General features: G+C 57.1%; 1 protein-coding gene across 1 annotated transcript in view; it reads right to left on the bottom strand.

Moving 5' to 3' along the window:
* Positions 1-26,574, bottom strand: part of TAF4 (TATA-box binding protein associated factor 4) — a 65,456-nt gene that overhangs the window by 24,830 nt on the left and 14,052 nt on the right. The window contains exons 3-4 of the mRNA XM_040459753.1: positions 4,315-4,481; positions 2,988-3,107 (exon numbers count right to left, since the gene is read on the bottom strand). Of these exons, the coding sequence (XP_040315687.1) occupies positions 2,988-3,107; positions 4,315-4,481 (287 nt within the window). The remainder of the gene's footprint in view (positions 1-2,987; positions 3,108-4,314; positions 4,482-26,574) is intronic.

The following is a 26,574-nucleotide window of genomic DNA, read 5'->3' on the forward strand; positions in this document are numbered from 1 at the left end:
CCCCAAAAAGAACGAGACCCACAGCAGGCGGAGCCCTGGACCCCGCGGACAGCGAGCCTGGCCGAAAACTGGGGACAGGGAGCCCGGGCAGGGCAGAGCCTGGCCGGCGGAGGCCGGAGCCAGGAGTCCCACGGCCACCAGTGTGAAGTGTCTGTCCTCCCAGAAATGAGAAGCAAAACAGAGAAACTACAGCTGAAAACGTGTCACCTGGCTTGTGCAGAAGCCAGTGACGGGAAAGCACCGTCCTCCCGCCGGGTCTCCACCCACATCACCTCCGGCAGGGGCCCCAGCTGGGCCCCCGCCACCAGGCCAGCCTCTCCCTGCTCTCCACGAGCGAGCCTCATGGAGAAACATCACAAAACGAGGGCTTTCCGAGCAGATTTGAGCAATCCGTAGGGAGTGGGTGCGAGTGGGGAGGGGCCGGAGACCCCCACGGCAGCCCCTGGGGGCTCCCGGAGCCTGGCTCCACACGAGCCGTCGCGACAAACAGTTACTGCTCTGTGTATTACATTCTCCCAGTTGATGTGTCTAGCCTTCGACATTCCCTCTCCGGTTTTCCAGACCTTGCTGTCTGTGGCCCGGCGCGCCGGGAGGCCTCCCCTGAGCATCTGCGGCTATGCCGGTGGCTCGCTCAGCCCCCAACCCCCCACCCCGCGAGGGGACGGAGCTAGAGACGGCGGGCCCTCTCTTTACAACCTGAGTGTGCTCGCTCACTCCTAAGGTTCGCTCACAGGGATCACTGAGAACATCACATGACCCTTGGAAGGAAGGCCGCGGGGAAGGACACACGGAGCCACCGTCTCGGGGCAGCTGGGGGGACCGCTCAGAGGCTTCCGGACGCCCAGAAACGGCCAGGGCACTTGTCACCCCGTGCAAGTCCCCTGCACCTCAAGCCACACTCCCCACGTTCCCTTCTGCGGGCCTGACGCGTGCATAGGTCACCCCGTGGTGCCGACACCGCGTCTGCCTTCCACCTGACCCGCCAGCTTCAGGGCCTTCTCAGGACAGCTCCGCTCACTGTGAGCAGAACTCTAACACGCCCACCGGACTGAACCCAGGCGGAGAGCGAGTCCCAGGACAGCCACCCTCTCACGGGCGCTCCGAGGACACGAGTCTGCCGCTCTGCTCCCACCTGTCCAGCTGCTTCGAGGAACAACCTCCCTGCCGCAGACGCAGAAGGAAAGACGACGAGGTGCAGCCAGAGGGCAGGGCGCCCGGCGCCAGGAGGCTCCTGGGCCTCCCCCGCCAACCGTCCACACCACTCTTGCCTCGGCTTCCTCATCTGGGAAACCGGAACAGCGCCCGCCCCACCGCAGCACAGGGGGGAGTCACACGACAACCAGCGACGACGGAAACGCGGTCCCCGCACGCGGCAGACGCCCGACACAAAGTGGCCAACGCCGCACAACCTGCATCGTGACGGACGCTCGAAACACCTCAGGACCGAACAGCTCTGAACCCCTCTGCTTCCGGCTTCCCAGCCTGGCCGCCCAGCGCCAGCCGCCACCCTGCCCAGGTGGCTCCTCCCGGCTGACGGAAGGGGCCAGCCTGCCCTCGGCTTGACTGACCAGAGGCAGGCTGACAGGGGAGGGTCACCAGGGCACTCTCCCCACCACAGCCTCGGACACCCGGGAAAGAACACACACACACACCAACCCCAGAAGGCTGATGGGGAACGTTTCTGGGACCGGGCTTGGTTCCTGGCAAAGGGCACAGGCCTCGGGGATGCAGGGCAGCTGGGCAGCCGCACACGGGCCCAGGGGTGCGTTCCAGAAGCCCCCGACCCCTCACCTGTCAGTGCCTCACCAGGAGGAGAGGGTTGTGGAGATCACACCCATCAGCGCACACGAGCAGCAGGAGCCCCGCTCCAGACGAGACGCGCATCCTCGCCCCCGCACTTACAGGTCGGCGGGCACCACGCCCAAACCGTCCACGCTACAGATTCCTCTGCTTTACGGTCAAATAGTAATAAGGCGATTGTTTCCGGGGCGCCTGTGTGGCCCAGTCGGTCAAACGGCTGACTCTTAATTTCAGCTCAAGTCATGATCTCACAGATCTTGAGTTCGAGCCTGTGTCTGGCTCTGTGCTGACAGTGCGGAGCCTGCTTGGGATTCTCTCTCTCCCTCTCTCTCTCTCTGCCCATCCTCCCCCAAAATAAATAAACATTTTTTAAAAAACAAGGCGGGGGGGCACCTGGGTGGTTCAGTCGGTTGAGCTTCTGACTCTTGATTTCGGCTCAGGTCATGATCCCAGAGGTTGTAGGATTCTCTCTCTCCCTCTGCCCTCCCCCGCTCGCATGCACTCTCTCTCTCAATTAAAAAAAAAATTTTTTTTTAATTAAGGTGATTATTTGTAATTATGCTTCTGGCACAGGGAGAAGCTTTTTTTTTTTTTTTAAGTGTATTTACTTATTTTAAGAGAGAGAGAGAATCCCAAGTAGGCTCCACACTATCAACACAGAGCCCGACATAGGGCTCGCTCCCGTAAACCACAAGATCATAATCGAAGCTGAAACCAAGAGTCAGACGCTCAGCCGAGTGAGCCACCCAGGCAGGCGCCCCAGGGGGACGTTTTAAAAACACAGCTGGTGTCGGGGCGCCTGAGTGGCTCACTTGGTTGAGCGACCGACTTCGGCTCAGGTCACGATTTCGCAATTGACGAGTTCGAGCCCCGCGTCGGGCTCTGTGCAGAGAGCTCAGAGCCTGGAGCCTGCTTCAGAGTGTGTATCTCCCTCTCTCTGCTCCTCCCCTGCTCATGCTCTGTTTCTCTCTCAAAAATAAATAAATATTAAAAAAAAAAAAAAAAAAACCCACCGCTGGTGTTCAATCCCATGCGGTTTAAAGAAAAGCCTGACCTAGCCTGGGTAGGCCATCAGAGACAAAACAGTCCTCAGGACACTTCCTCCCGAAGCCCACCTTTGCATCCGACCTCCCAGCCCGCGAGGCCCGACCTCCACGCAGAGGGCGCTGCTCCCACGGCCTCCTCACCTGCACTCCGGGCGAGCGCTGCAGTGCCGTGGCGGGCTGTACCGTCGTCTGGGCCTGAGACACTTGCTTGATTATGGTTGTTGGGGTCACCTGCCGTGCAATAATAGGGGTCCCAGGTGCCTGAAAAATAAGCAGGCATCATCTAAAAGGAGCAACAACTGACACGGTTCCCCGCCCCCAACACAGCCGAACCGCCCGCTACCGCAGAAGGGGGGGCTCGGGCGCATCGGGCCGCGAGCTACAGTCAACAGAGCCACCCCACTTCAAGGGGGGAGCGTGTGACCGGAATCTGTGCGTACGGTGGTAACACCACCACCGGGCTCCTTCACCCCGGTCTACCAAACGTGGACTTTAAAGAACGCGAGTATCTGGGAAATCAGTCCTTGTGTGGATTTCTGGTCATCTTGTTCGTAAGCACTGAAACGGTAAGAAGCGTGCGTCCCCTGGGTCTAAAGATGGGTCACGTTGCTGCGGAACAGGAAGTAAAGGAGACAGCGGTCCGAGCGGCCCACTGACACTAATCCGGATAGAAAGACGGGGCCAGTCCTGAGCACACCGGTGCAGACGCGGGCTGACAGCGGCCACGCTGGCGGCCAGACGGTAACACACACGCGTGACAGTGACAGCACGGGTGTCATCTGCCTGCATCTCGCTTCACACGGCCCCACGGGCCTTGACAACACTGCTCTGAGCCGCCCTGGACATTCGACGAGGGGCACGGTGTCTCCCTGCACAGCCAAGTCCTCCGTCTACAGTGCAGGCCTTCACCTCCCGAGGGAACGCGGCTGAAATCACAGGAGGAAGAGACCTCAAGCCCCTTCCAGCCTCCACTTGAGTTACTAACCAGCCAGCCAGTCAGGACGGCAGGGTCACGGCACCGGGCAGAAAGGCATCGGGAGACAAGACGCGGGTAGCGTGCTGGCACGCGCTGAACAGAAGTCAGGATGCGGACAAGACACGCCAGCACGGGGGTCCCGTCCCCCCTCCAGCCAACCTCCGGGCCCAGGGTGCTAACCCCCAAGCACGTGGGGCGGGGTGCCGTTCAACGCAACCTCCTGACGCTCTCACGCGCCTCCCTGACAATAACACTAACGCACGCAGGGTTCACTCTGCAGAAGAGGAGACTGAGGCACCGGGGGTGGAGTCACGGGAGGGGAGGGAACAGACAGGACGGAGTCCAGGCAGAGTTTCGCTGAGCATGGACGCGGAGCTGGCTCCCCTGAGCCTCCCGAGGGTGGCCGCGCGTGGCCGCCCCTCTCCGCCCTCGCGGGACACCTGCCGGAAGGACGTCCCTCGGGCTGCTGCCACCTGGCGCGCGTGCACTCACCTGTACGGTAGAGATCTGGACGGGAGGGGCACTTGTGGGGGTTGCAGGGCGGGGCGCCATGGTGGTCTGAGGCTGGGTCTGCACGTGGGCCTGGGCCTGCATCTGGGCCAAGGCCTGCTGAGGAATCATTAACAACTGCCCGTTCTCGCTCCGCACGAGGACCATACCTGGGGATAGAGGAGACCTGGCGTCAGGAGACGTGCCCGCCCCCGTCCCCCCTCCGCCACAGCCGGGGAAGGTGCTGACCCTACCAGAGGGGAGCCGGTCGGCTCTGAGAAGGAAAAAGGAGAAGCTGCGAGAGTGCAGGGTCGCACGCTCGCCAGGAAAGACGGCGTTCGGGACGGAAAGACGGCGTCCGGGACGGAAAGACGGCGTCCGGGACGGAAAGACGTACGAGGTTTTCCTCGTGGGATTCAAGCAGCAACTGAGTCTTGGAAAGGAAGCCAGGCGGCGAAGCTCCCGCGGCCACAGCACCTGCCCCGCGGCCGCCTGCACGGCCACACGCCAGCCCCACGAGGCGGCCCGGCGCTCGCCACCGCCCCCAGCCCCACCGGCCGTCTCGGAGGAGGGAGGCCTGGGGTCCTGGGGGCCCGAAGCAGGCACTCCTCTCGGGAACACAACTCCCGGGACTGCTCTCGGGTGCGGGGGCCGTGCCACGCCCGCGGCTAACCTGGGGCGCCCGCGACACACACGCAGGGACAGGGACGGCCACCCGTGCTTGGCAGCTCCAGAGCTCCATCACCAGGAAGCAAGTGCCATCAGCCAGACGCGGCATTAACTGTAGCTTCAAGAACCACAAAGCACTTACGTCGTCGATTCCACCAGAAACAGCAGCCTATCCCCACCTGGGGATAAGTCTCCCACTCGGTGGGACAGGGCGAGGAAGAAACGCTCCGCTTCGCACGAGGCCCGGTGCCTGGCGCTCCGGGACAGGAGGCCACCCCGGCGCGGCCCGGCCTCTTCCAGGCTGCACGCAAGGTGGCCTCTCCGAGAAGAAACGGCCGGCCGGCCTCACAACGAGCAGCATCAGGGCTTTCCCTCCCGAACCAAACGGGAGCTCGAGTGACCCCAGTAACTCCCAGAGGAGCCCCTGAACCCCCGGGGTCCCGGCTCCTTCGACACCCAGCATGACATCCAGAAGTAACAGGCCTCTCCCGGGCTCACAGCTATAATCCCTCATTTCAAAGAACCACATTCATCCCCATTAAGTAGTAAGCTTCCTTCCAAAACGTCCCCGTTATAATAAACCGTGCTGAAATGTAAAAACAAAACAAAAACCAGCTGCTGAAATAACACTCTGCTGAACTCTCCCAGACCCTGGAGCCCAACAGCACACTGGGGACCCCAAAAGAGGAAACCTGGCCCTCCTCCCAATGCCAGTCTCTCAAGCCCACCATCCCCTGTCACTAGTCACTAGAGACCCCCTCCCCCTCGTTAGGGTTCTGGGAAGCCACTTGCTGATGTCGCCGAGCAGCGAGGAGGGATGGCCAGGCCCCTGGCCATGTAAAGGGCCCGCCAGCACCCGTGACTTAGTGCCCCAACTTTAAACCTGTTAACGTGGCAGTGCATGAACGCGCTTTGACTATCAGCTGCTTTTCTGCTTAAGAAATCACACCTACAGAAACTTAGAGGAATATTTAAAGGATAAACATGTATGAACCAGTGACGTGGTTAAGATGCTAACAAAACAGAAGTGGTGCCCTGGCCCCACAGACCCGTAAGAAAAGGTACCATGAGCCACGCAGCAGGCCTGTGGTTTGAACAAAATTTGGAGAAGTGACCACGTAACTTTAAGCAGGTAACGTAACTGGACTCGGGCATTACAAACACGTCCAAGTGGGTATGTAAATGGAGCAGTGAGATTGACGGACACAGCTGGACACGAGGGAGGCGGGCTGCTCGTAGACCCCGGGACCCCCACTGACCGCGAACCCGAGAACAGCCACTCGCTCCTGAGGCGGAGGGAAGGCTACGCGCACAGGAGGGCAGGCGCTGTCCTGGGGCCGCACTTCACGCCCAGTCTCCCCAGCTATGGTCACTGATCGGGCAATAGGCAGAATAGCCCGAGGACAGACTATATTATCTATGGGGCGCCTGGGTGGCGCAGTCGGTTAAGCGTCCAACTTCAGCCAGGTCACAATCTCGCGGTCCGTGAGTTCGAGCCCCGCGTCAGGCTCTGGTCTGATGGCTCAGAGCCTGGAGCCTGTTTCCGATTCTGTGTCTCCCTCTCTCTCTGCCCCTCCCCCATTCATGCTCTGTCTCTCTCTGTCCCAAAAATAAATAAATGTTGAAAAAAAAAATTTAAAAAAAAAAAAAAAAAAGAATAGCCCGAGGACGGTCACCACACTGACCGCTGCGTCGAACACCCTGTCTTAATGACGTTATCGCAGCCCTGGATCTCGTCAACTCTGGCTGTGACCACTCATCTCAAACAGATAAGCAGCTGTACAGAGTCTACTCCTGCCAACGCTGAGACACACAGGCCTGGCCCACAGTCACACCGGGAGGCCGCCCCTCCCCACCCTCTGCAGGGGCAAGGTGGGCACCTCCACCACCCACAGACGCCGCCAAAGGCCCCCCGCACACCCGGGCCACCCGGCAAAGCCCTGACACGGAAAACACAACGCCCACTTCAGGAGACCCTTCAGAGCCTGTCTGGCCCGTGCAGCCGAGCCCTACAGGCAGTCACCAGGCAAGCCGGGAGCCCCGGACCGGCCTTCCAGGCCTCCTGATGGAGCCCAGCCCCTCCCTCACCCGGGAGCCGCTGCCTCCCCTCTACTCCAGACACATTAAAGCCAAAACCAGCCAGTCCACGGAAGCCACAACCCTGATCGGGCAGACAGAAAAGAACTTGGGTTTTCTTTTTTTTTTTTTTTTTTTTAACATTTATTTATTTTTGGGAGAGAGACAGAGCATGAATGGGGGAGGGGCAGAGAGAGAGGGAGACACAGAATCAGAAACAGGCTCCAGGCTCTGAGCCATCAGCCCAGAGCCTGACGCGGGGCTCGAACTCACGGACCATGAGATCGTGACCTGGCTGAAGTCGGACGCTTAACCGACTGCGCCACCCAGGCGCCCCTTGGGTTTTCTTTTTTAACAATTTTAATATCTTTCACAGAGTAGAGTTTGTACGGGAAACTTGAGGAACTCAGAGATGCACACGGAAAACAAATCTCCTGAAATCCCGCGTCCTCTGGTGACCGTGTGCGTGGAAAACACGCCAAGGCCACTGTGAACACAACTGAGGCTATGGCGTTGCTACTCAGCCCGCGTCGTCTTCTCACTTCTTGTAGCGTAAGTTGTTTCCGTGTCATTGAACGTTCCTCAAAAACACAATTTTCAGTAGCTACGTAATATTCCATCCAAAGCGTATTTATGATTTCTTTATTGGTGAGGATACTGGACTATTCTCTATCTTTTGCTGCTGTGAAAGCTCAGATTTTAAAATGACAGCGCACGGCATGAACACCCTGCCGGTAGTTCCAAGGTCCGTGCCATGCAGCAGTGACCGGCCTCCCTGTGCTCGCCGCACGAGGCCCTGACCCCGCCCACACTGGGAGGCAGGGCGCCCCACACAGCAGAGCGGAGCGCACACACAGTATCCCAGTATTGCACGGACCGCCAGTTCCTAAGAACGGATCCGACCCCTCCTCGAGCACCAGAGTTCAGGATAAACTCAAGGTTTTCACCCAATGTTAGCTGTCATGATCCCTCTCCTACAACATTCCTTATCGTATTTTTAACCAAAACGTAGGTCAAAGCTATACTACAAATTAAACAGGCACTTTTAGATTCCGCCGGGAACCCCACCTGCCCATTAAGTAAGCTGCCCTCCAAAACTTCCCTTTCATAATAAACCATGCTGAAATTTAAAAGCAAAACAAATTTGTTTCAATTCTGGGGAAGCCAGGGGGCTCGGGCCACGGCCCCTCACACGCGGGCCTGGGATAGGGGGCACCTCCCCGAGGGAACAGCGGGAGCTGGAGTGACAGGAGCAGGGAGTAGCAGCCGGGGTCAGGGGGACCAGACTTCCGCCACGAGGTCTCCACCGGGCCGTGGTGAGAGTCAACACAGACAGCGGCAGGAAAGGCAAAGCCGTCCGCGATCACACACGTGCAGAATGAGACTGTGCCCCGAGCCCCGACGCTGATGCTGAAGAAGCCAGAGTCAGGACGTGCCCAAGAAAAGGGCGCAGTCTGTCTGCACCTCGCTGGATGGTTCAGTTCTGAGTGCCGCACACCCCACGCTCCCGCGCCAAGAGGAGGAGACCGCGGAGGGGGAGGGCCGGGAGGGCCGGGGTAGAAGGGAGACCGTCCCTGGGGCCCTCCCACCACACCGCCACCCACAGCCCCGCCAGGAGGAGCAGCAGACCAAGCAAGATGCTAACGGGGACACCGGTAAAGCTGGTGGAAATTAAGGCCCAAGTGTTCCTTTTACTCTCACGGCTGTCCGCCTCTTAAACGCACAGGGATGAGGATTCGGGGCACAGGGTCAGACAAGCGCGTGGGCGGGGCTCCCGCGTCCTGGCACCACACCCCGCCACGCAGGCCTAAGCAGGGAGGGGACAGCGCACCAACTGTACCAAACGGTGCTGCTGAGCCCAATCCACACCCGACTCACACGTGAGGCCAGACACGTGGCCCTGGTCCCAGGGTTTCAACCCTTCACGAGCAGCTGGTCAATGTCACATCTCACCCCGCTCGTCCATAAACTGCAAACTTCCAGTTTCTGGAAAACTCCCCCCAGGGCCCCTGAAGTGCCAGCAGACAGTGGTGCAGGACCCACCGGCCAGCTGAGCTGGGGCGCCAGCTCGGGGGTGAAGAAGTCCCCACCAGAGTGCGGGGCCCTGTTCGTCAAGGCTCATCCTGCGTCTTCCGGGGGGCATCGGTGTTTCACAGCGCGCACCGAGGGCACCTTTCTTTTAAGACCTGTTTACTGTTGCCAAGTTCAATATTCTCTTTGTCATCTGCACAGGGGGGCAGTTCAAGGCTGGAAGCAAGAGCAGCACAGGAGGAAACACTGCTGCTCCGGGGGAGGGAGCAGTGGCATTACCGCATTTCTGAATATTTAGCTGGAGATGAAGCTTCTGACCCGATTCATGTTCCAGCTTGTGCAGCTCCCTGCACAACACACATGCCATCATCATGAACTTTAGTTCATCTGAGCATACGCTGCCAGCTACAAACACGGCCGAGAAACGTTAAGGAACACGTGACGTGAAGAGCTTCACCAGGCCGGCGTGGTTAGGATGTCAACTCCCTGCAAACGCCATCTGCAGACGTAACACAAAACCCACCCGAACCCCCGCAGGCTTTTGTGTGCAAACAGACAAGCTGATTCTACAATCCACAAACACAAGGTCCTAGAGTAACCCAAACAAGTGGGAGTAAGGACCGAGTCGAGGCTAACACTGACCTTTTCCAGAGGCATCAGAAAGCTGCGGTCACTGAGGCAAAGTCGAACAGATCAAGGAACAAAACAGTCCAGAAATAGGCCTGCACAAACACGGACCAGTGGTGGCTACAAAGGCAACTGGATGGGAGAAGGGCAGCCTTTCGACAAATGGGGAACCAGCGGACATCCACACGAGAAAAGCATGCACTTGGATCCATGCCTCACACCATACACCGAGAGCAACTCCAAGCAGATCCCAGACCTAAACGTGAGCCCTAACACTCTAAGTTTCTGGAAGACAATGTGGGGGGGGAAGGGGAATCTCTGTGACCCTGAGTTAGGCAAAGATAGTCTAGACACAACACCAGAAACACAACCCATAAAAACAAGTTGGTAAACTGGACTTTATCAAAACTAAACACTTCTGCTCTTTGGAAACCACACTCAGAATGAAAATAGAGGCCGCAGAATGGAGTCCTCGCAGGGCCCACACACAAGGAAAGGCCTGCATCCACAACACACACAGAATTCAAGAAAACACATAAGAAACAACACATTTGAAGAGACCGCTCACCAAAGATACCAGATGGCGAGTGAGCACACGTGAGGGTGCGCCACACCAGTCATCAGGGAGCACACATCAGGTCCCCAGGGCGACACCTCAACACACAGACCCACACACACATCACCCGCAGCAGCTTTGTGTGTAACAAGGTGGGAACAAACCAGAAGTACACCAGCACATAAAAGGACAAGTGACTCTGGAATATCCATAAAACAGAAAAGTACAGATGACCAGGGATGAGCTACTGGTACCCAGCAGCATGGTCAACCTCCCTTCACCATGGAGCGATGGTTCGGAAACCCTCCTACCAAAGAGCCTACAGGGGCTTCCCACAGCTTTTGGGATAAGGTGGCCCTCCCTCTGCAGCCTCACCTCGAAGACGCCAGCCACAGAGCCCCCGCCTACCATAGGGCCTTGTTCTAGAACATTCCTTCTGCTCTGCTGCCTCCAGAGCCAGCTCCAGGCCCACATCCTACGACTGTGGCTCCCGGACGGTGCCTCCCTCAGCACAAGCTCCCTGGGTGCAGGAATGACACCCTCAAACGTCTGCATGGAGAGGCAGACAAAGAGAACACAACCTCCAGCCGCACTCCACGGGCCAGCTGCAAACCAGCCCAACCATCATAAGGACAAGGAGCCAAGAAAAATACAACCAGTGGCTAGTGTGCTATCTGGTGGACGTGCATGTGAAGAGCTGTTTTCCTGGGGCACCTGGGTGGCTCAGTGGGTTACGTTTCCGACTTCGGCTCAAGTCATGGTCTTGCGGTCCATGGGTTCGAGCCCCACGTCAGGCTCTGTGCTGACGGCTCAGAGCCTGGAGCCTGCTTCGGATTCTGTGTCCCCCTCTCTCTCTTTGCCCCTCCCCTGCTCATGCTCTCTCCCTCTCTCTCTCTCTCAAAAATAAATATTTAAAAAAAAGGGAACTGTTTTCCATGCTGTCAATGCTTTCAAATGCGAAAAATTAGAAAAAATATCTGAAATGTTTGATGAAAACAAAACACCAAACTCGGGATGACCGTGACAGACATGCCAATCGCCACGTCGTACGTCGTGCATCGTGCACTGAAACCAACATACCGCTGCGGGTCCCCGGCGCTTCAATAAAAAAGAAACACAAAAAAGCCTCAGGGCAGGTGGATCCCCCGCCAGTTCAGGGTTCAAAGCGGATGGCGGCCTGAGACAGAGTCAGGACTCCACAACCCATCACGTTTCCCTCTCCTCACAGCGTCCTTGGACTTTCCAAGTCCTGATGAAACTTAGGACGTTAACAGTTTAAAGTAGCACGTCCCCAGAACTCTTCAGACACTGTGTTTTAGACACACATACACACATGTACACGCGCGTGCGCGTGTGCGCACGCGCACACACACACACACACACACACACACACACCCTGCAAAACCGTCTGCCACGGGCTGGGCCAGTGGAAGAGGCCATGGGTGGGGGGTGGGGTGGATCAAACATTTCCATACAGGTCGAAATTTTGTAATGAATGTGTTTAAAGCACAATTTCTGAAAACAAAATTCTGTCCAAATCTTGACTAAATTGTCATAATCACAGCTGTCTTAGCTACTTTAGAAAAGTGCCCAAGGGGCGCCTGGCTGGCTCAGTCCATCCAGCATGTGACTCTTGATCTCAGGGTTGTGAGTTCGAGCCCCACAGTGGGTATAGAGATTCCTTAAAAATAAAATCTAAAAACATTTTTTAAGTAAATATCAGTGGCCAAAAAATGTATCAAGTGATTCCCAAAAGCAACACAAAGGGCCAGGCAGCAAGGAGCTCAGCCTCACTAACGAAGACGGGCAAATTACTAGATGACTCTCTTCACCTACATCTATCACAGCCTGGGGTGGATGCAGGGCTTAAATTCTGGGCAAGGGTCTCTTCTCACAGCACCAGTGCTGGAAGGCGCATCCCTCGCCCGGGAGGCACAAGTGCAGCCAGCGGGCCACGTCCGCACCGAGAACCGCACATCATCCAGAGGAATGTGCTCCGACTGTGTGCCGGGAGAGACGCATGTCCTTGATGTGTGACGTAAAAATACACCTGCGGAGCAACACAGGGGGCCGACCCGGGTGACAGTGCCGCGGGCGTGCTCAGCGGTGCGCTGAGAGCCGAAAACCACGGTCTGCACACGGCTCAGGGTGTCTGCACGGTGCCCCACCATCTACGGCCCTTTAGGTCAGTGTTACAGTCCCCGCGTCACTTAAATCCACAGCGAGAAAAACAGGGCCGGCGAGTGCTGGGTGATGGGCTGTGAGGAGGGCTGCCTGCCGCCACCTCTGCCCCCCCCCTCCTCAAGGTCCACCACCACTTCACCCTGGGACCCACGCACCGTCCCCATCCCTGTGGCCCCATTGCAACCCTGGGAGCCGAGGCGCTCCCTCCCATGGACGTCTGCCCAGCCCGGTCCCGGACGCTCCATGCTGCACGTGTCCGGGGGTGGCCGGGGCCTCGCACTCAACAGACACTTACTAAACACCAACGCGCCAGAGGGTCCAGGCGGCCCCGCCCTGCGGCTCCAGCACTGTCTACGTGTCACTGCTCTTCCGGAAGGTGGAGAGAAGACACCGTCCCCAGAAAAGACACGGCCGGCTCTCCGACAACAGGGCAGGACGGAGGACACAGCCTCCCTAACCGAGGGCCAGGCTGCCCTCCGACATCATGGCCCCAGGCCTCCCCACTCTCAAGGGGCCGGCGGCCCGACCTGCCTGGCTGGTGGACAAGCACCTGCCCAGCGCACTTCACCCAGTGTCCCTGCCCCTGCCTGGGAGGGCACGGCGCGTGGGAGAGGAGTCGTGGGCTCTGCGCCCTGGCCCTTCCTCTGCTCGGCCAGTGCCACCTTCTCATGTTCTCACTTCTCTAAAACCCCTGAAATCCAGGGGCGTCGGCGACTTGCCTGCACTCCTGCTCCGGGCAGCCTCCCCGTGTGGGCAGCGAGCACCCCCACTGGCCCAGGTCAACCCCTCAACCCCCCTGACCTCTCAGGATCGAGACGGAGCGCAGTTACCTCTTACTCTTCAGGCTGAAATCCTAAACGCCCTGCGTCACCCGAGAGCCTCTGCACACACACGTTACCACACTCTTCCAGGTGCGGTTCATGCACTCCTCTGGTGCTCCCTCAGCCTTGACCGGGGGAGGCTCCGCTCCCCACCTGTGCCCCCAGCGCACCCACAGCAGCGGAACAGCCCGGGGCCCCTTGTGCCCTCGCCCCCAGTCCATCCTGCCTCTCCTTCACTTCCCCTACCCCCTTTCTCTGGACTTTGTCTTCTCCTGTGAGGGATACTGCCGTTATTCACCCTAAGTGCTTCCTATGTAAACCGTGCGTAGACAAGAGTAAACGCGCACATGCGCCCGGCAAAACCTCAGGAACGCAGTCCCAAAGCAGACGTGCAGAGCAGCCCCAGGCAGGTGCCGAAGCAGCCGCCTCTGCACCGCCTCTCTCACAAAGCTGTGCTGATGTCCAGGGTCCCAAGAGCAGCTCTGGAAATAGGACAGGTGGCTCTGCACGAACACCGAGGCGGAGAATGCGCAGGATGCTCTGGAAGAACATTCTGGGTCTCTGTCAGGATCAGTAAGCAGAGAGAAAGGCACTATCCCTTGCAGGGTCATCCCCATGGCCTTCTACTCGGCAAGGTCTACGTCCTCGCACAGTCAGTATCGTCTACTGTACCCTCAAATCCGCACACTCGGCCACCCTGAGGTGAGCGTCTGTGCCCTCGCACGTGTCCAGCTGGCTGGTGAGCCACAGAGGCCGCAGGAGAGGGACTGACCTCAAAGCGTCAAAGGCGCCGTGCCAGTCAGAGCCGCCCGTGCCGCGGGACCGGACTCGGGGGGAGCCAGACTGGAGGCCCGTCCAGCGCCTGGGGCCGTAGCAGCTACACTGAACCCTGGACGCCCTGCCTCTTGTGGAAGTTTTCGTGCAAACGCTGCACAAGTTCAAGGAAACGGAGGTCAGGTGGCAGAGGCCGTGACTTTACGTGATTTACAGCAGAACGTCAGCCCCGGGCAACCCCGCTTCTCAGAACACTGGAGTCGAGGAAGCAAAGCAGGGGCCCGAGCCCATCCCTTCCCGCAGTCAGCCAGCAACTCACCCACGGAGGACCTACTACGTGCCAGCATGCAACACGCACCAACGAAAACCAGGGGCACAAGGCGGCACCCGCTCCTGGGGCCTCCCGCGTGGTGGGGGGAGGGCACGAGCCGAGCAACGGACCCGCGCGCGTCCACCCAGGCCGTGGAGGGGGGCCACGCAGCACCGCAGGAGCCCGGAGCCAGGGGGCCTCCGCACCTCATCTGAGGGGCCTAACGGGCTTCACGGAGGAAGCGACACGGTAAAGACGCGGGAAGGAGTGGGGCCTCGCTGCCGGGAGGGTGAGGGAGAACACACCTTGTCCCAGAGACGCAGGCGAGGACACCGCGAGGGTCAGCTGGGAAGGGCACAGAGAGGGGACCCAGGAGGCTGAGGTCCAAGCACAGGAGAGCGAGGCCCCAAGGGCCCAGGCAGGAGGGGCCGGCACTCGGGAAGAAGCCGGGGGCTCCTAGCTGGTGGCTTCGGAACTCTCCGGAAGTGTGGGTGTGGGGGTGCGGCTGGAAAAGCCGGAGAACGAGGAAGGAGAGCGCAGGTGGGAGGAAGAAGGTGCTGACAAGAGACACTGTGCAGTTTTCAGTAACATGAAGGCAATTCCCACAGTTGGCAGAAAAAGCATCTGATAAACTCAACATCCACTCATGACTACAGAATAAATATCCCCGCCAAAAAAAGCAAACAACTTCGGAGAATTAGCAGTGGGAAGGAGCTTCCTTAACTTGATGAAGGGAATCTACAAACTATCATCTCCAATGGCACATCTTTAGAAGCATTTCCTTTGAAATCAGGAATAATTCAAAGAAGCCAGCCATCACCTCTTTTACCCAACACCGTACCCAAGGTCCCAGCAAACCGACAGCCCAGAGGACAGGTCAGGGAGTGGGAGCATAAGGCTCTGATGAAATGAAATTGTCATTAATTGTACAGAACTGGGTTCTTCACATATAACACCCAAAAAAACCAGCACCCACAGGGGTGCCTGTGTGGCTCAGTCGGTTGAGCATCTGACTTCGGCTCAGGTCATGATCTCATGGTTCTCACGGGTTCAAGCCCCACATCACGCTCCACACTGATAGAGCAGAGCCTGCTTGGGATTCTCTCTCTCCCCCTCTCTCTCTCTGATCCTTCCACACACTCTCACTCTCTATCTCAAAATAAATAAAATTTTTTTAATGGCACACACATTTTTTAATGAAAGCATTTGATAAGATTGGTAGACACAAGGTCAATGTCCAAATCTCAACTACAATCCAATGTACCATCACCAAAAACTAGAAAATGCAATTCTTAAAAACTACTATTTAGAGTATCCTAGAAAGAATCTAACAAGACCTACATGGAAAAAAATACATACACTTGAATGAAAGATCTTACAGAAGATCTAGATAGAGTGATAAACCAAATTCGTGAATACATAGGCACTATACCGTAGATGTCAATCCTCCCCGAACTGACCCACGGACCAATACAATCCCAATCAAAGCAACTCTGGGGACTTTCACAAGCTTCAAAGATTTGGCTGAAAAATGTATAAGCAAGATCAAAATACCAAAAAACAGACAATTCTCTGGAAGAAGCAAGTGAGGTACTGCCCCAGTGTCAGCACAGAGCTACACTATGGACACGATGCTACCGAGGAAAAGGCAGATAAACCAAGTGAGAGCCACCGAGAGCCCAGAAACTGACCCCTATGTAATACAAACTTGAAATACTGCAGAGGGACGTGCAGACCAGTGGGGTAAGGAACAAAGAAACAGTGCTGGGACAACTGTCTGCTGGAGAAAGAGGAGAGAGTGACCCCGAGCTCTACCGCACCACACACACACACACACACACACACAGCTGATCCTGTGGGACGGAAGCCAATGTCAAGATGTCAGAAGAAAATACAGGAGAATATCCCTGGGACCTTGGGGTTAGGAAGAAGGTATTAAACATGACTCAAAGGTGTTTACCACGAAGACAAGACAGACAAATGCTGCTACAGGAAAACCAAGAAACCCACTCGTCGCCACAAAGAAAAGTGCAAAGGCTGGCCGTCAGCTGAGGAGCACACCGGCCACATACGTGACCTCCAAGGAATCGTAACCGGGATAGAGGTTAACTCTTACCAATTAGAGAGAGACGATTCAGAGCACAGCTAGAATGCAGCAAATCCACGGCATGGAACAGTCGTCCACGATGAAAGGGGTGCGTGCGACACCCCACTAAGCCTCAGGAGCGTCCCACTAAGTGCAGGAGGCCAGACACACAAGACCACCACTGTGCAAGCTCACGTTTATGGAACTCCGGACGAGGCAAATCATAGTGACAGGGTGCCAGGGCCAGTGAGGGGCCGCCGGGGGTAACCGCCAACAGGCCTGGGGAGGAGTCCACACCTTGACCGTGGTGGCAGTCACACGTAACGTATGTGTTTATTAAAACTCACAAAGTCAGACGCTCAACGGGGTTGACGTCACGATATGCAGACTAAGTCTCAAGAAAGGACCGTGAAGCCAGATGGGTGGGGCGCCACCACACACCCACCGGCAGTTAGAACGCAAGAGGCCGACCCTGCCACGTGCCGGCACAGGCGTGCGGGGACAGGAACTCTCCTGTTGGATGAACAGCACATTCCCACAACCACTTAGGAAAAGTCTGGCCTGAGCCTGAGGAGCCTGAACACAGGTTTCCCCTGTGACTCAGCAATTCCGCTCCCGGTATTTACCCTGGAGAAAAGAACACGCACGCGTACGTCCACACCGAGCCCTGTCCACGAACGCTCAGAGACGCTTCATTCATTACTGCCCAAACCAGGAAACCGAACCGCCGGCGCCCGGTGGACCGACGGATACGGTGTGTGCGCGACCAGGGCGAACCCAGAACACCCCGCGTGAAGCAGCGAGACACAATCGCGATGTGCAAGTACGTTTCCGCGAATTGTGACACGGCAAACAAAACTACAGAGACGCGAAGCGGGGCGCGTGCCTGTCAACGAGAGGGCAGGAGAGGCCCTTGGGGGTGAATGGAGCATGTGTGTCCAGAGTGTGAGGGGGCCGGACAAATGCACGCACTTCTCAAAGCGGGTGCACTGTGCTGCATGTGTCTTATGGGCGTCTAACCCCCAAGAAAAGCCTTACGCGTGCTGAGCTCTATTTAAAGGCGAGCCTCCTCACACCCGGCTGGCGCGTGGCCAGGAGGCTGAGTCACCCGCTGGCGACAGCACAGCAGCCCGGGGGGAGCTGCCTCTCACCTCGGCCGGCGGGACCGCCCGGCAGGCCCCCACCTGCAGCCCGGAGCTCCCCGGCTCGGCCGCGTGGGCTGCTGGGCCTCGTCGCTGTGGCAGGAGGAGCTCAGGTGTCCTTCTGGACCATTCCTTCCAGAGGTATTCTGAAGGTTTTAGTGCCTGCACCGTGCAGGAAGGTGTCGCTAGGAAAAGTAATTTTTCTCTGAGTGGGCCAGATATAAAAGTCCGTTTCTCAGTTAACACAGGATGCCAGCACAAGATGATCTCCAGGGTAACATCATCAAGGAAAACAGGGTGCAACTCCGCACACGTGCACTTCAGGTGTGAACACGAACATGCTTATTCTTACAAAAAGAAACACTGGGGCGCCCGGGTGGCTCAGTCAGTTAAGTGTCTGACTTTGGCTCAGGTCATCATCTCGCAGTTTGTGGATTCCAGCCTCACACGGGACTCTCTGTGCCGACCGCTCGGAGCCCGGAGCCGGCTTCGGATTCTGTGTCTCCCTCTCTCTCTGTCCCTCCCCTGCTCATGCTCTGCGTCTCTCTGTCTCTCAAAAAATAAATAAGCATTAAAAAGCAAAATAAAAATAAAAAGCTGTAAAATAAATAAAAATAACTCAGTTCTCATCCGATTCCCTTTCTTCGGTCCCTTCCCTATAAAAAAGCCTGTTGGAAGAGGAAGAAAGAGAGAGAGAAAGAAACTGAACGAATGGCCCAGAAACCAATGAACATAAAAACTTTAAACTGTCTCTGGGGACAGGCAAGAGAGAGGGGACAGAGGAAAGGCTTCTGCAGACCCAGCTCTCCTGCCGCGGGCAGAGAACTAAAGCGTGTATCACCAAACTGGTAACAAAACACACAGAAAAAGGAATTATTTCAATGGAGTTTGAACACACAGGAACTGCAAGAAACCTTAAACTCCACTTTTACGGTTTAATTGTGAAGCTCTAAGTATATGGTACGATACGCCAAGTGAGTAAACAGGATTGCATTATCAGACCCATGATTTTCCGAGCCAGGGAAGAGCTACAAACACAATTGCAAAGAATTTAAGGGACCCCTGCTGGGTTAGCAACCTGAATCGGAAGTACCCTGCGGTTGGCTCCCTGACCCCAGATGCGGGGCCCTGCCCAAGCCACGTGCTGACACTTCTCCGGCTGAAGGAAGGGGGCGCTCACTGCCAACGGGGACAGAGCGACAGCGCGGGGCCATCCCCCAACGCCTCCTCCCACGTCCACAAACCCCGCACGCTGACAGCCACGCCGCCGGCACACAGAAGTTAACTCCAGGTTCGGGCAGAGGCCGGGAGGAAAAGGATGCTCGGGGCACGTGGAGGAAGACACAAGAGAGCACCTGGGGACAGGCAGGCGGGGACCATGCCCAGCCACACAGGCACAGAGACCGCAGAGCAGCGCGGACGACACGTAAGCCCGCCGTGCAAGCGACCCAGCATGCTCGCGCCCGCCACCTGCCACAGCCACACCCCTGGGACCCCACTCCCCACCGGCTGCTCCCAGAATGCAGGCTCAGCCCGCTGTCTGGAAAATTCCACAGGCGCTCTAGGGGCCCCCTGTCCTGTCCCTCCTCGGAGTGGCCTCCCTGAGCACCCGTCTGAACAGCACCTCCTACCCCGCCTCACTTGTGCAGCAGACCCCGATGTGCGCGTGCTGGAACTTCGTGTGGCGCACGCGGCCCGTCACCCCTTCCGGAAGGACCCCCATCACATGTAACGTGCCGGCACAGAGCTAGCACTCGGTAAGGACATGGCCATTAAAACCACGGAGTCTGTGACTCCCCACAGTAGTGGAGGACCGGGGAACTTTTAGAAAGGAAACGGTGCGTCAGGGACAGCCACAATGATCGCCTGGGGACAAGAATATGGATCACCCTTCACGTCTTTCCCGTATTTTTTTGTCCTTATCAAATCTTGCAGGATGAGCATACATCACGGCAGTTACCCCCTCATCCACGCTGGGCTCCCGCCGCTTCCGCGTGGGAAGCAGAGGACCCTCCCCTTGACTCGAGGTCGGAAGGTCAGGTGCAGCCTGGCTCTGCGTCACGTGCCGCGTCCTTCACGTGACGTCCATCCCCTGGCGCGGGCACCTCGTCCCGTCACCTGGGCACAAGGAGGGTGAGCCCAGGACAAGAAGGTGCCCCGGAGAGAGACCACAGTCACACGACGTGTGTCACAGCACATTGTCACAACCGTTCTGTTTCACCGTTATTGTTAATCTCCCGCTGCGCCCGGTTAGGGTTTATAAACCGCGCTCGACCGAGGGCAGAGTGTGTGTCGAGGAAAACACTTGGTGCGTGTAGGGCTTGGTGCCCCCACGCTTTCGGGCTTCCTTGGGGGTCTTGACGCGGCCCCCCCCCCAAAAGGGGGGGGGGGGGGGCGCTGCTGTATTTACATGGAAATACGTTCTGTATTTACATCTGTTTAAAAACCAGATGTTGTTTGTAACTACGGACAAGGGGAGCTGCACCTTCTAGCGGCCACTACGGAAACGGCCAGGCCTGGAGGGAAGCCCCAGACGCATCCGTGGGGTTCAGTGCACAGCCAGCCCCTGACGGACACTCAACTTTCTCTAACGAAGACCACGCGACGCTTCCGTTTGAACAAAGCCAAGATGGACCCGACTCGGGTGGTGCCCACGGCCCCCAGCACGTAACTGCTCACACAGGTGCCCAGGGGGGCAGCGGCCCTTCTCCAGGCACAGCCAACAGACCTCTCCTCACCGCATGCAGACGCTTCCAAGCACTCTGTTTTAGCCATAAGAAAAGTGCGTACGCATATCAGACCCGATCGACCGTTAACGAAGCCATTTCAAACAAGCCCCTGAACACCAGAGCCAGCTTCTTGGCCTCAGGAGACCGCAGACGCTGGCACTTTATACAAATGACAACTACCCTCCCTTCCGGAACATGATGCAGCACCGAGGCAGACAGAGAAAGAGGCACCATAACCTTTTAGGTGCAGCTTTACTGAAATCTAGTTTACAAAGAATAAAGTCCACCTGTTTTAAGTGCACAATCTGGGAGCTCGGGCAAATAAACACACTTGAGTAGTCACTCCTGCAGTCGAGACCTGAAACATTTCCATCAAGTTACAAAGCGCCCCGGCACCACGTGGCAGGCTCCCCAGAGCAGGCCACCGCTGTGGGCACCACGCGGCTTCTCCTGGGGTCTCAGAGACCTGGGATCGTGCAACGGCCGGTCCCCGGGGCCTGGTTTCTTGCACCCGGCAGAGTGCTGTGAGCCCCTCCACAAGGCTGCAGGTGTCAGCACCCTTTCCTCCACGTCACCAAGTACCGACTGCGGACGGGCCACACGCCGTGCACCTCACGGACATTTAGGTTATTTCCAAGTTGGGCTCTGGTGAGTAGGGCTGCTGCAAACGCTGCCAGGGAGTCCCTCGCGGACGTTCACCTCACTCTTCCTGGACAGGCTGCTGGACACAGCAAGGACCCAGTGCTGTTCGAGCACCTGCCACATGCTGTTTCCTCCTACTGGGCACTCACCCCCGGCAACCTGCGGGCTCCATGACCGCCACACCCACCGGCTGGGGTGCAGCCTGTTAGTGGGCGTGGAAGCGATGGGGTACCCACTGGACTCTAACGTGTCCTTCTCTGATAACCAATCACGTGAGCATCTTCTCATATGCTTGAGGGCCATTTTTATACCTTCTATTGTGTCTGTTCAGACCTTCTGCCCATCCTTTTTTTTTTAATTTTAAATATTTTTATTTATTTTTGAGAGAGAGACAGAGCATGAGTGGGGGAGGGACAGAGAGAGAGGGAGACACAGAATCTAAAGCAGGCTCCAGGCTCTGAGCTGTCAGCACGGAGCCCGATGGCAGGGCTTGAACCCACGAACCGTGAGATCGTGACCTGAGCTGAAGTCGGACACTTAACTGACTGAGCCACTCAGGCGCCCCTCTTCTGCCCATTCTTAACGGTCTTCTGACCACTGCTCTGACCTGCCTCCCTGTGCTCTGCATAAGTTCTCCGTCAGATGCACCACCCCACTCCGAAGCCTGCCTTCCGGTTTATCAACGACGACTATCACCTAGCAAAAGTTTCCTTCTGATTCTGAAGTCTGGTGTATCGATCTTTTCCACTGTGGTTCGGGCTACCTGTGTCCTACGAAATCTCGTACTAACTTAACCCGCGGTCATAAAGATCACCACCTGAGATTTCAGTGTCACGGCCAGAGGGCCACACTGCCACTTCTGGGAACTCTGCGGCCAGCGTCTGCACCCGACAGAGGACGATCCCAGAATGCATGATCCACTTCTGCTGACATGCTTTCTCTCCGGAGCGCCACACCAGGTGTGATGGAGCGCGCACAGAAGCTGGGCGCTATTCTCTCCCACCTGACAGTCTGTCTGTGAGACTGCTCGGCAGAGACCCACTGTGCTTCGCCTTACCTCCCCCCCCCCCCCCCGAAACGGGCGCCCTACAAGCGCAAGGGGGCGGGTGGATGCTGGAAGCAAGAACAAAGCAGAGCAGGGCCATGTCTTGGCCGGACTCGGTCTGAAGCCACACCCACAGAGCGCCAGGGCCAGTCTCGTTCTAAGGGAACTGACTCACAAGTGGGGGGGGTAAAATCTTAAATCCTGTGCTGAAAACGGAGCACGCCAGCCGCCCCCAGAGTGCTTCACTCTGCTTTAGAACAAGTCCGGCTTCGCCGCGAGAAAAGCGACCCCTGGTTCCCACAGTACAAACGCAGTACCCTACAACCTACAAACCCATGCTGCCCCGTTTCAATCACGTAGAAGACGACACAGCCGAGGGAGCCTGAGATCTCCTGTGTCAATGCCGGCTCCCAGACCTCTCCCTGCCAGGACACTCAGACAGAGGGGCTGCCTGGCGAGCAAGCATCAGCCAGGACGCTGTTCCCTCGGGATCCCCCACGGCCAGGGTGGCCCCCAAACCTTTTTCCCTCCTACATGCGCCCTTCTGCCAAGGCTGGTCTCCCGTCCACCCCGACCACCCCGACCACCCCGACGTGCACTCATCACCACGCTCACTCTGTTCCACCACCAAGGTGCCCCCTCACTGCGGCGGGCTGCTTTCCAACACAAGTACCAAAAATCACCCCTGAAAGTCCCCTAAAGCCCCAGGAGGTCTTGGGCTGAGCGGGTTCCCTCCTGCAGTGACACGGCCAACTCCTCCCAGGTACTGGAGCACACGGGGGCCTGTTCACCTGAACCCCAGACCAAAGAGGGGGCTTGCCTTTGAGGAGTCTGATGTACCGAAAATGCTTTTGTAGAAACACCGAATCGTGCATGGGGGCTGAGCAGAGTGACATCTGTTGCCGTACCAAGACTCCCTGGGGCACACCTCCTTGTCCCCCTGAGGGGCACTGCTAACCATCCGTGTTATGGCTCCGAGAGCTGGCACTCAAGGGTTGAGGGGACCTGCACAGCCAGTCGGCAGTGGAGCCTGGCTGCACGGAGTCCCACTACTGGTTGTCGCTGCGTGGGCCCGCCTGACCCTGGCTCAGGAGGACAGCAACATCCAGAACCACCTGCAGAGTCGAAGGGGACTTCCCCCCGCCCAGGGTTCCCAGGGCTCGTCCCCCTCCCGCACTCCCCTTCCCCACGCAGCCAGCTCTTCGGCCCCGCACACACTCATCGCACCGGCTCCCACTACGGCACTTCCGACCTCCACCTCCGCACCTGTGCCACCCACCAGGCCGGACACAGCTGCTGCTCCTCTGGACACAGCAGGGCTAACGCACGCCCCCACCGGGCCACCATCATGACCGGTCCCCAGGCCAGGGAGGGGCAAGCGGGCTCAGGATCAGGGAGGCCCCGGGCAGCGCGCCTCACCAACCCAAGCCTCAGCCACCCACCTGCGAGGGGGCAGTGGGGGTGCAGGAGACGTGCACGGCGCCTGACTTCTACGTCCTGCCCCCGGTGGGCAGAGAACTCATGGGCGCCCTTCTGGGTCGATCCTATCCTCCTCCTGTGCCCTGTCCCCTTGTCTGTCACCTGCCCTCACAAAGGCAATGTCTCTTACTGCCCCCGTTCCCACCTGGCTAGACCAAGACGCATTTCCTGAGACCGGGATATGGCAGGAACCTCCTAAGGTCTCCCTGCCTGACTCCCCCTTTGACCTCCCAGGGAAGATGCTCACTGACAACTCTTCCCAAAATACCTCCATTCGTGAGAAAAACTCTTAGTAAACTAGGAATAAAGGCAACTCCCCCGACCTGATAAAGACTGTCCGCAAAAAACCTACAGCTAACATCCTACTTCACAATGAGAGACTCAAAGCTTCCCTAAAAAGGGGAACAAGGCAAGGAGGTCTCTCTTCTCACTGCTGCACGTCAACACGGCACCAGGCATCCCAGCTGGTGCAACACAGAAGATGAGATAAAAGGTACACAGATTGGGAAGGAAAAAATAAAAAACTGTCTTTGTTCACAGGATCATCTACGTAGAACCCCCCCCCCCAAATGACAGAAGGGGCGCCTGGATGGCTCACTTGGTTGAGCACCTGACTTCGGCTCAGGTCACCACCTTCTGGTTTGGGAGTTTGAGCCCACACTGGGCATGCTGCTGTCAGCGCGGAGCCTGCTTCGGATCCTCTGCCCCTGCCCCCCCCCCCACCCCGCACCTCCCCACTTGCACGTGCTTGCTCTCTCTCCCGCACTCTCTCTCTCTCAAAAACTAAGTAACCTTTTTCTTTTTAATGACAAAATAAACTCCTGGAACTAAAAATGATTACAATAAAGTTGCCACATATAAAGTTAACTTACAAAAGCCAATCACTTTCCCATAAACCAACAATGAGTAGAATTAAAACACGTTATCATTTACGTTAGCACCCAAAAAACATGAAATACTTAGTTATAAATCTAACGAAATACAAGACCAAATAAAGCCAACTAAAAACTCTGATGAATTAAATCAAAGAACCAGATAAATGGAGGGACAGTCCATGTTCACAGACAGGAAGACTCGATATCGTCGGGATGTCAGTTCTTGCCAGCTTGGTCGGTAGCTTCACTGCAATCCCACTCAAATCTCAGGAAGTCACTTTATGGATATTGACAACGGACGGGAGGCCACGGACCCAGAGGAGCCAACGCAAGAGCTGGAGGGGGACTGCCCGACGTCAAGCCCACCGCGAAGCCACAGCAATCGCGCCGCCGTGTCCCGGCGGAAGAAGGCACAGACCGTGGGACAGAACAGAGCCCAGAAACAGGCCCCAGAAACCCAGTCGACGGACGTCTGACGAAGGAGCGGAGGCGACACGACGGAGCAGAGACCGTCTCTTCAACAACCGGGGCCGAACCCGCCGGCCGGCCGCCTGCAGAAAAACGCATCCAGACACGGACCTTACCCCCTTCCCGAAAATTCACTCAAAGTGGGTCACAGACTTAAAGTAAAATGCGAACCCTGATCTCCTCGATGACAACCCGGGAGAAAGTCTCGGTGACCCTGGGGATGGCGACGAGCTTTCAGACACAACACCCAGACAGGATCCGAGAAGGAAAGCTGGCAAGCTGGACTGGGGTAGAATTAAAGACGTCTGCTCTCGGAAAGACTGTCAGGAGCCACAGACTCGGAGAAAATAGGTACAAACGACATTTGATAAAAGACAGTCATCCTAAATATACAAAGAGCTCTTAAAACTCCACAGTAAGAAAACAACCCAATTAGAAACGGGCCGGAGACCCGAGCAGGCCCCTCACCGGAGAAGACGCACAGATGCAGACGGGCGCGGGGACAGACGCTCCGCATCACAGGTCGTCAGGGAGACGCAAATCACAACAGCGAGGCACCACGCACGCCTGTCACCAGGGCCCAAACCCACGACCCTGACGACCCCAGGCGCTGGCGAGGGCGCGGGGCGGCAGGAGCGCTCGGCCGTTGCCGGCGGGAACGCAGGACGGCGCGGCCGCTTTGGAGGCGAGTCTGGTGTTTTGCTACAAAACGAGTCATACTCTGACCGGACGAGCCGGCAATCGTGTTCCTTGCGATTTATCTACACGAGTCGAAAACTCGTGTCCACACAAAAACCTGCTCACGGATTTTTACAGCGGCTGTGCTCGCGGCTGCCAAAACTTGGAAGCGACCACGGCGTCCCTCAAAGGTGACAGATAAATAAACTGTGGTAGATCCAGAATATGGACTGTCAAGTCAGAGATAGGAAGAAACAAGCTCTCAAACCATGAAAAGATGGAGGAGAATCATCAATGCACATCACTAAGTGAGAGAAACCAATCTGAAAGGCTCCGCACTGTGTGACACCAACTGTAGGGCCTTCTGGAAAAGGCACAACTACAGACATTAAAAAGATGGGGTCGGGGGGTGGGGAGGGGTGAACAGGTGGAGCACAAAAGATTTTAAGGGTAGTGAAAATACTGTTTGACACCATAAAGGCGGATACGTGTCTTTCTCCGTGTGTCCAAACCTCTGAGATGAAGCTCATGTAAGCTCCCTAAGGGATGGTGTGTCAGTGCAGCTCATGCCCTGTGACAAAGGGACCCTCCGGTGGGAGACGGCCACAGTGGGGAGGCTGTGCTGGGGGGGAGGAGGGGACATATGGGAAATCTCTGTACTTTCCTCCTAATTTTGCTGTGAACTTCAAACTGCGCTTAAAAAAAAAAAAAATTAAGCTCTTTACCAACAACAAAACAAAACCCAAAAAACACTTTTCATCTGCTTTTGTTGGTGCCTGGAGACTCAAGCGCGGCACCCCAAACCCCTGTCCAAGTGGCCTGTGGACAGCTGGCTGACCGGCAGAGCTCTCCCACCTGCCACACCTCTTCCCCCGCCAAGAGCCCACTGAGCCGAGAGTCAAGGAATGGACGTGGCCCCACACCCCCGACAGGAGGAGCCAACAGAAGGACGAGATGCCCGCAGAGGCAGGAAGAGAGAAGCGGACTCTGAGAGAACGGGAGGGGTCTTTCTGGCACCCCCCAGGGCTCAGGCAGGATGTCCACGCTCTAGGCAGAAGAATTTTTGGCCAC

The sequence above is a fragment of the Herpailurus yagouaroundi genome, unplaced genomic scaffold, assembly GCF_014898765.1.
Source record: "Herpailurus yagouaroundi ecotype Mexico unplaced genomic scaffold, PumYag 246, whole genome shotgun sequence".
In the NCBI taxonomy this organism is placed as follows: domain Eukaryota; kingdom Metazoa; phylum Chordata; class Mammalia; order Carnivora; family Felidae; genus Herpailurus; species Herpailurus yagouaroundi.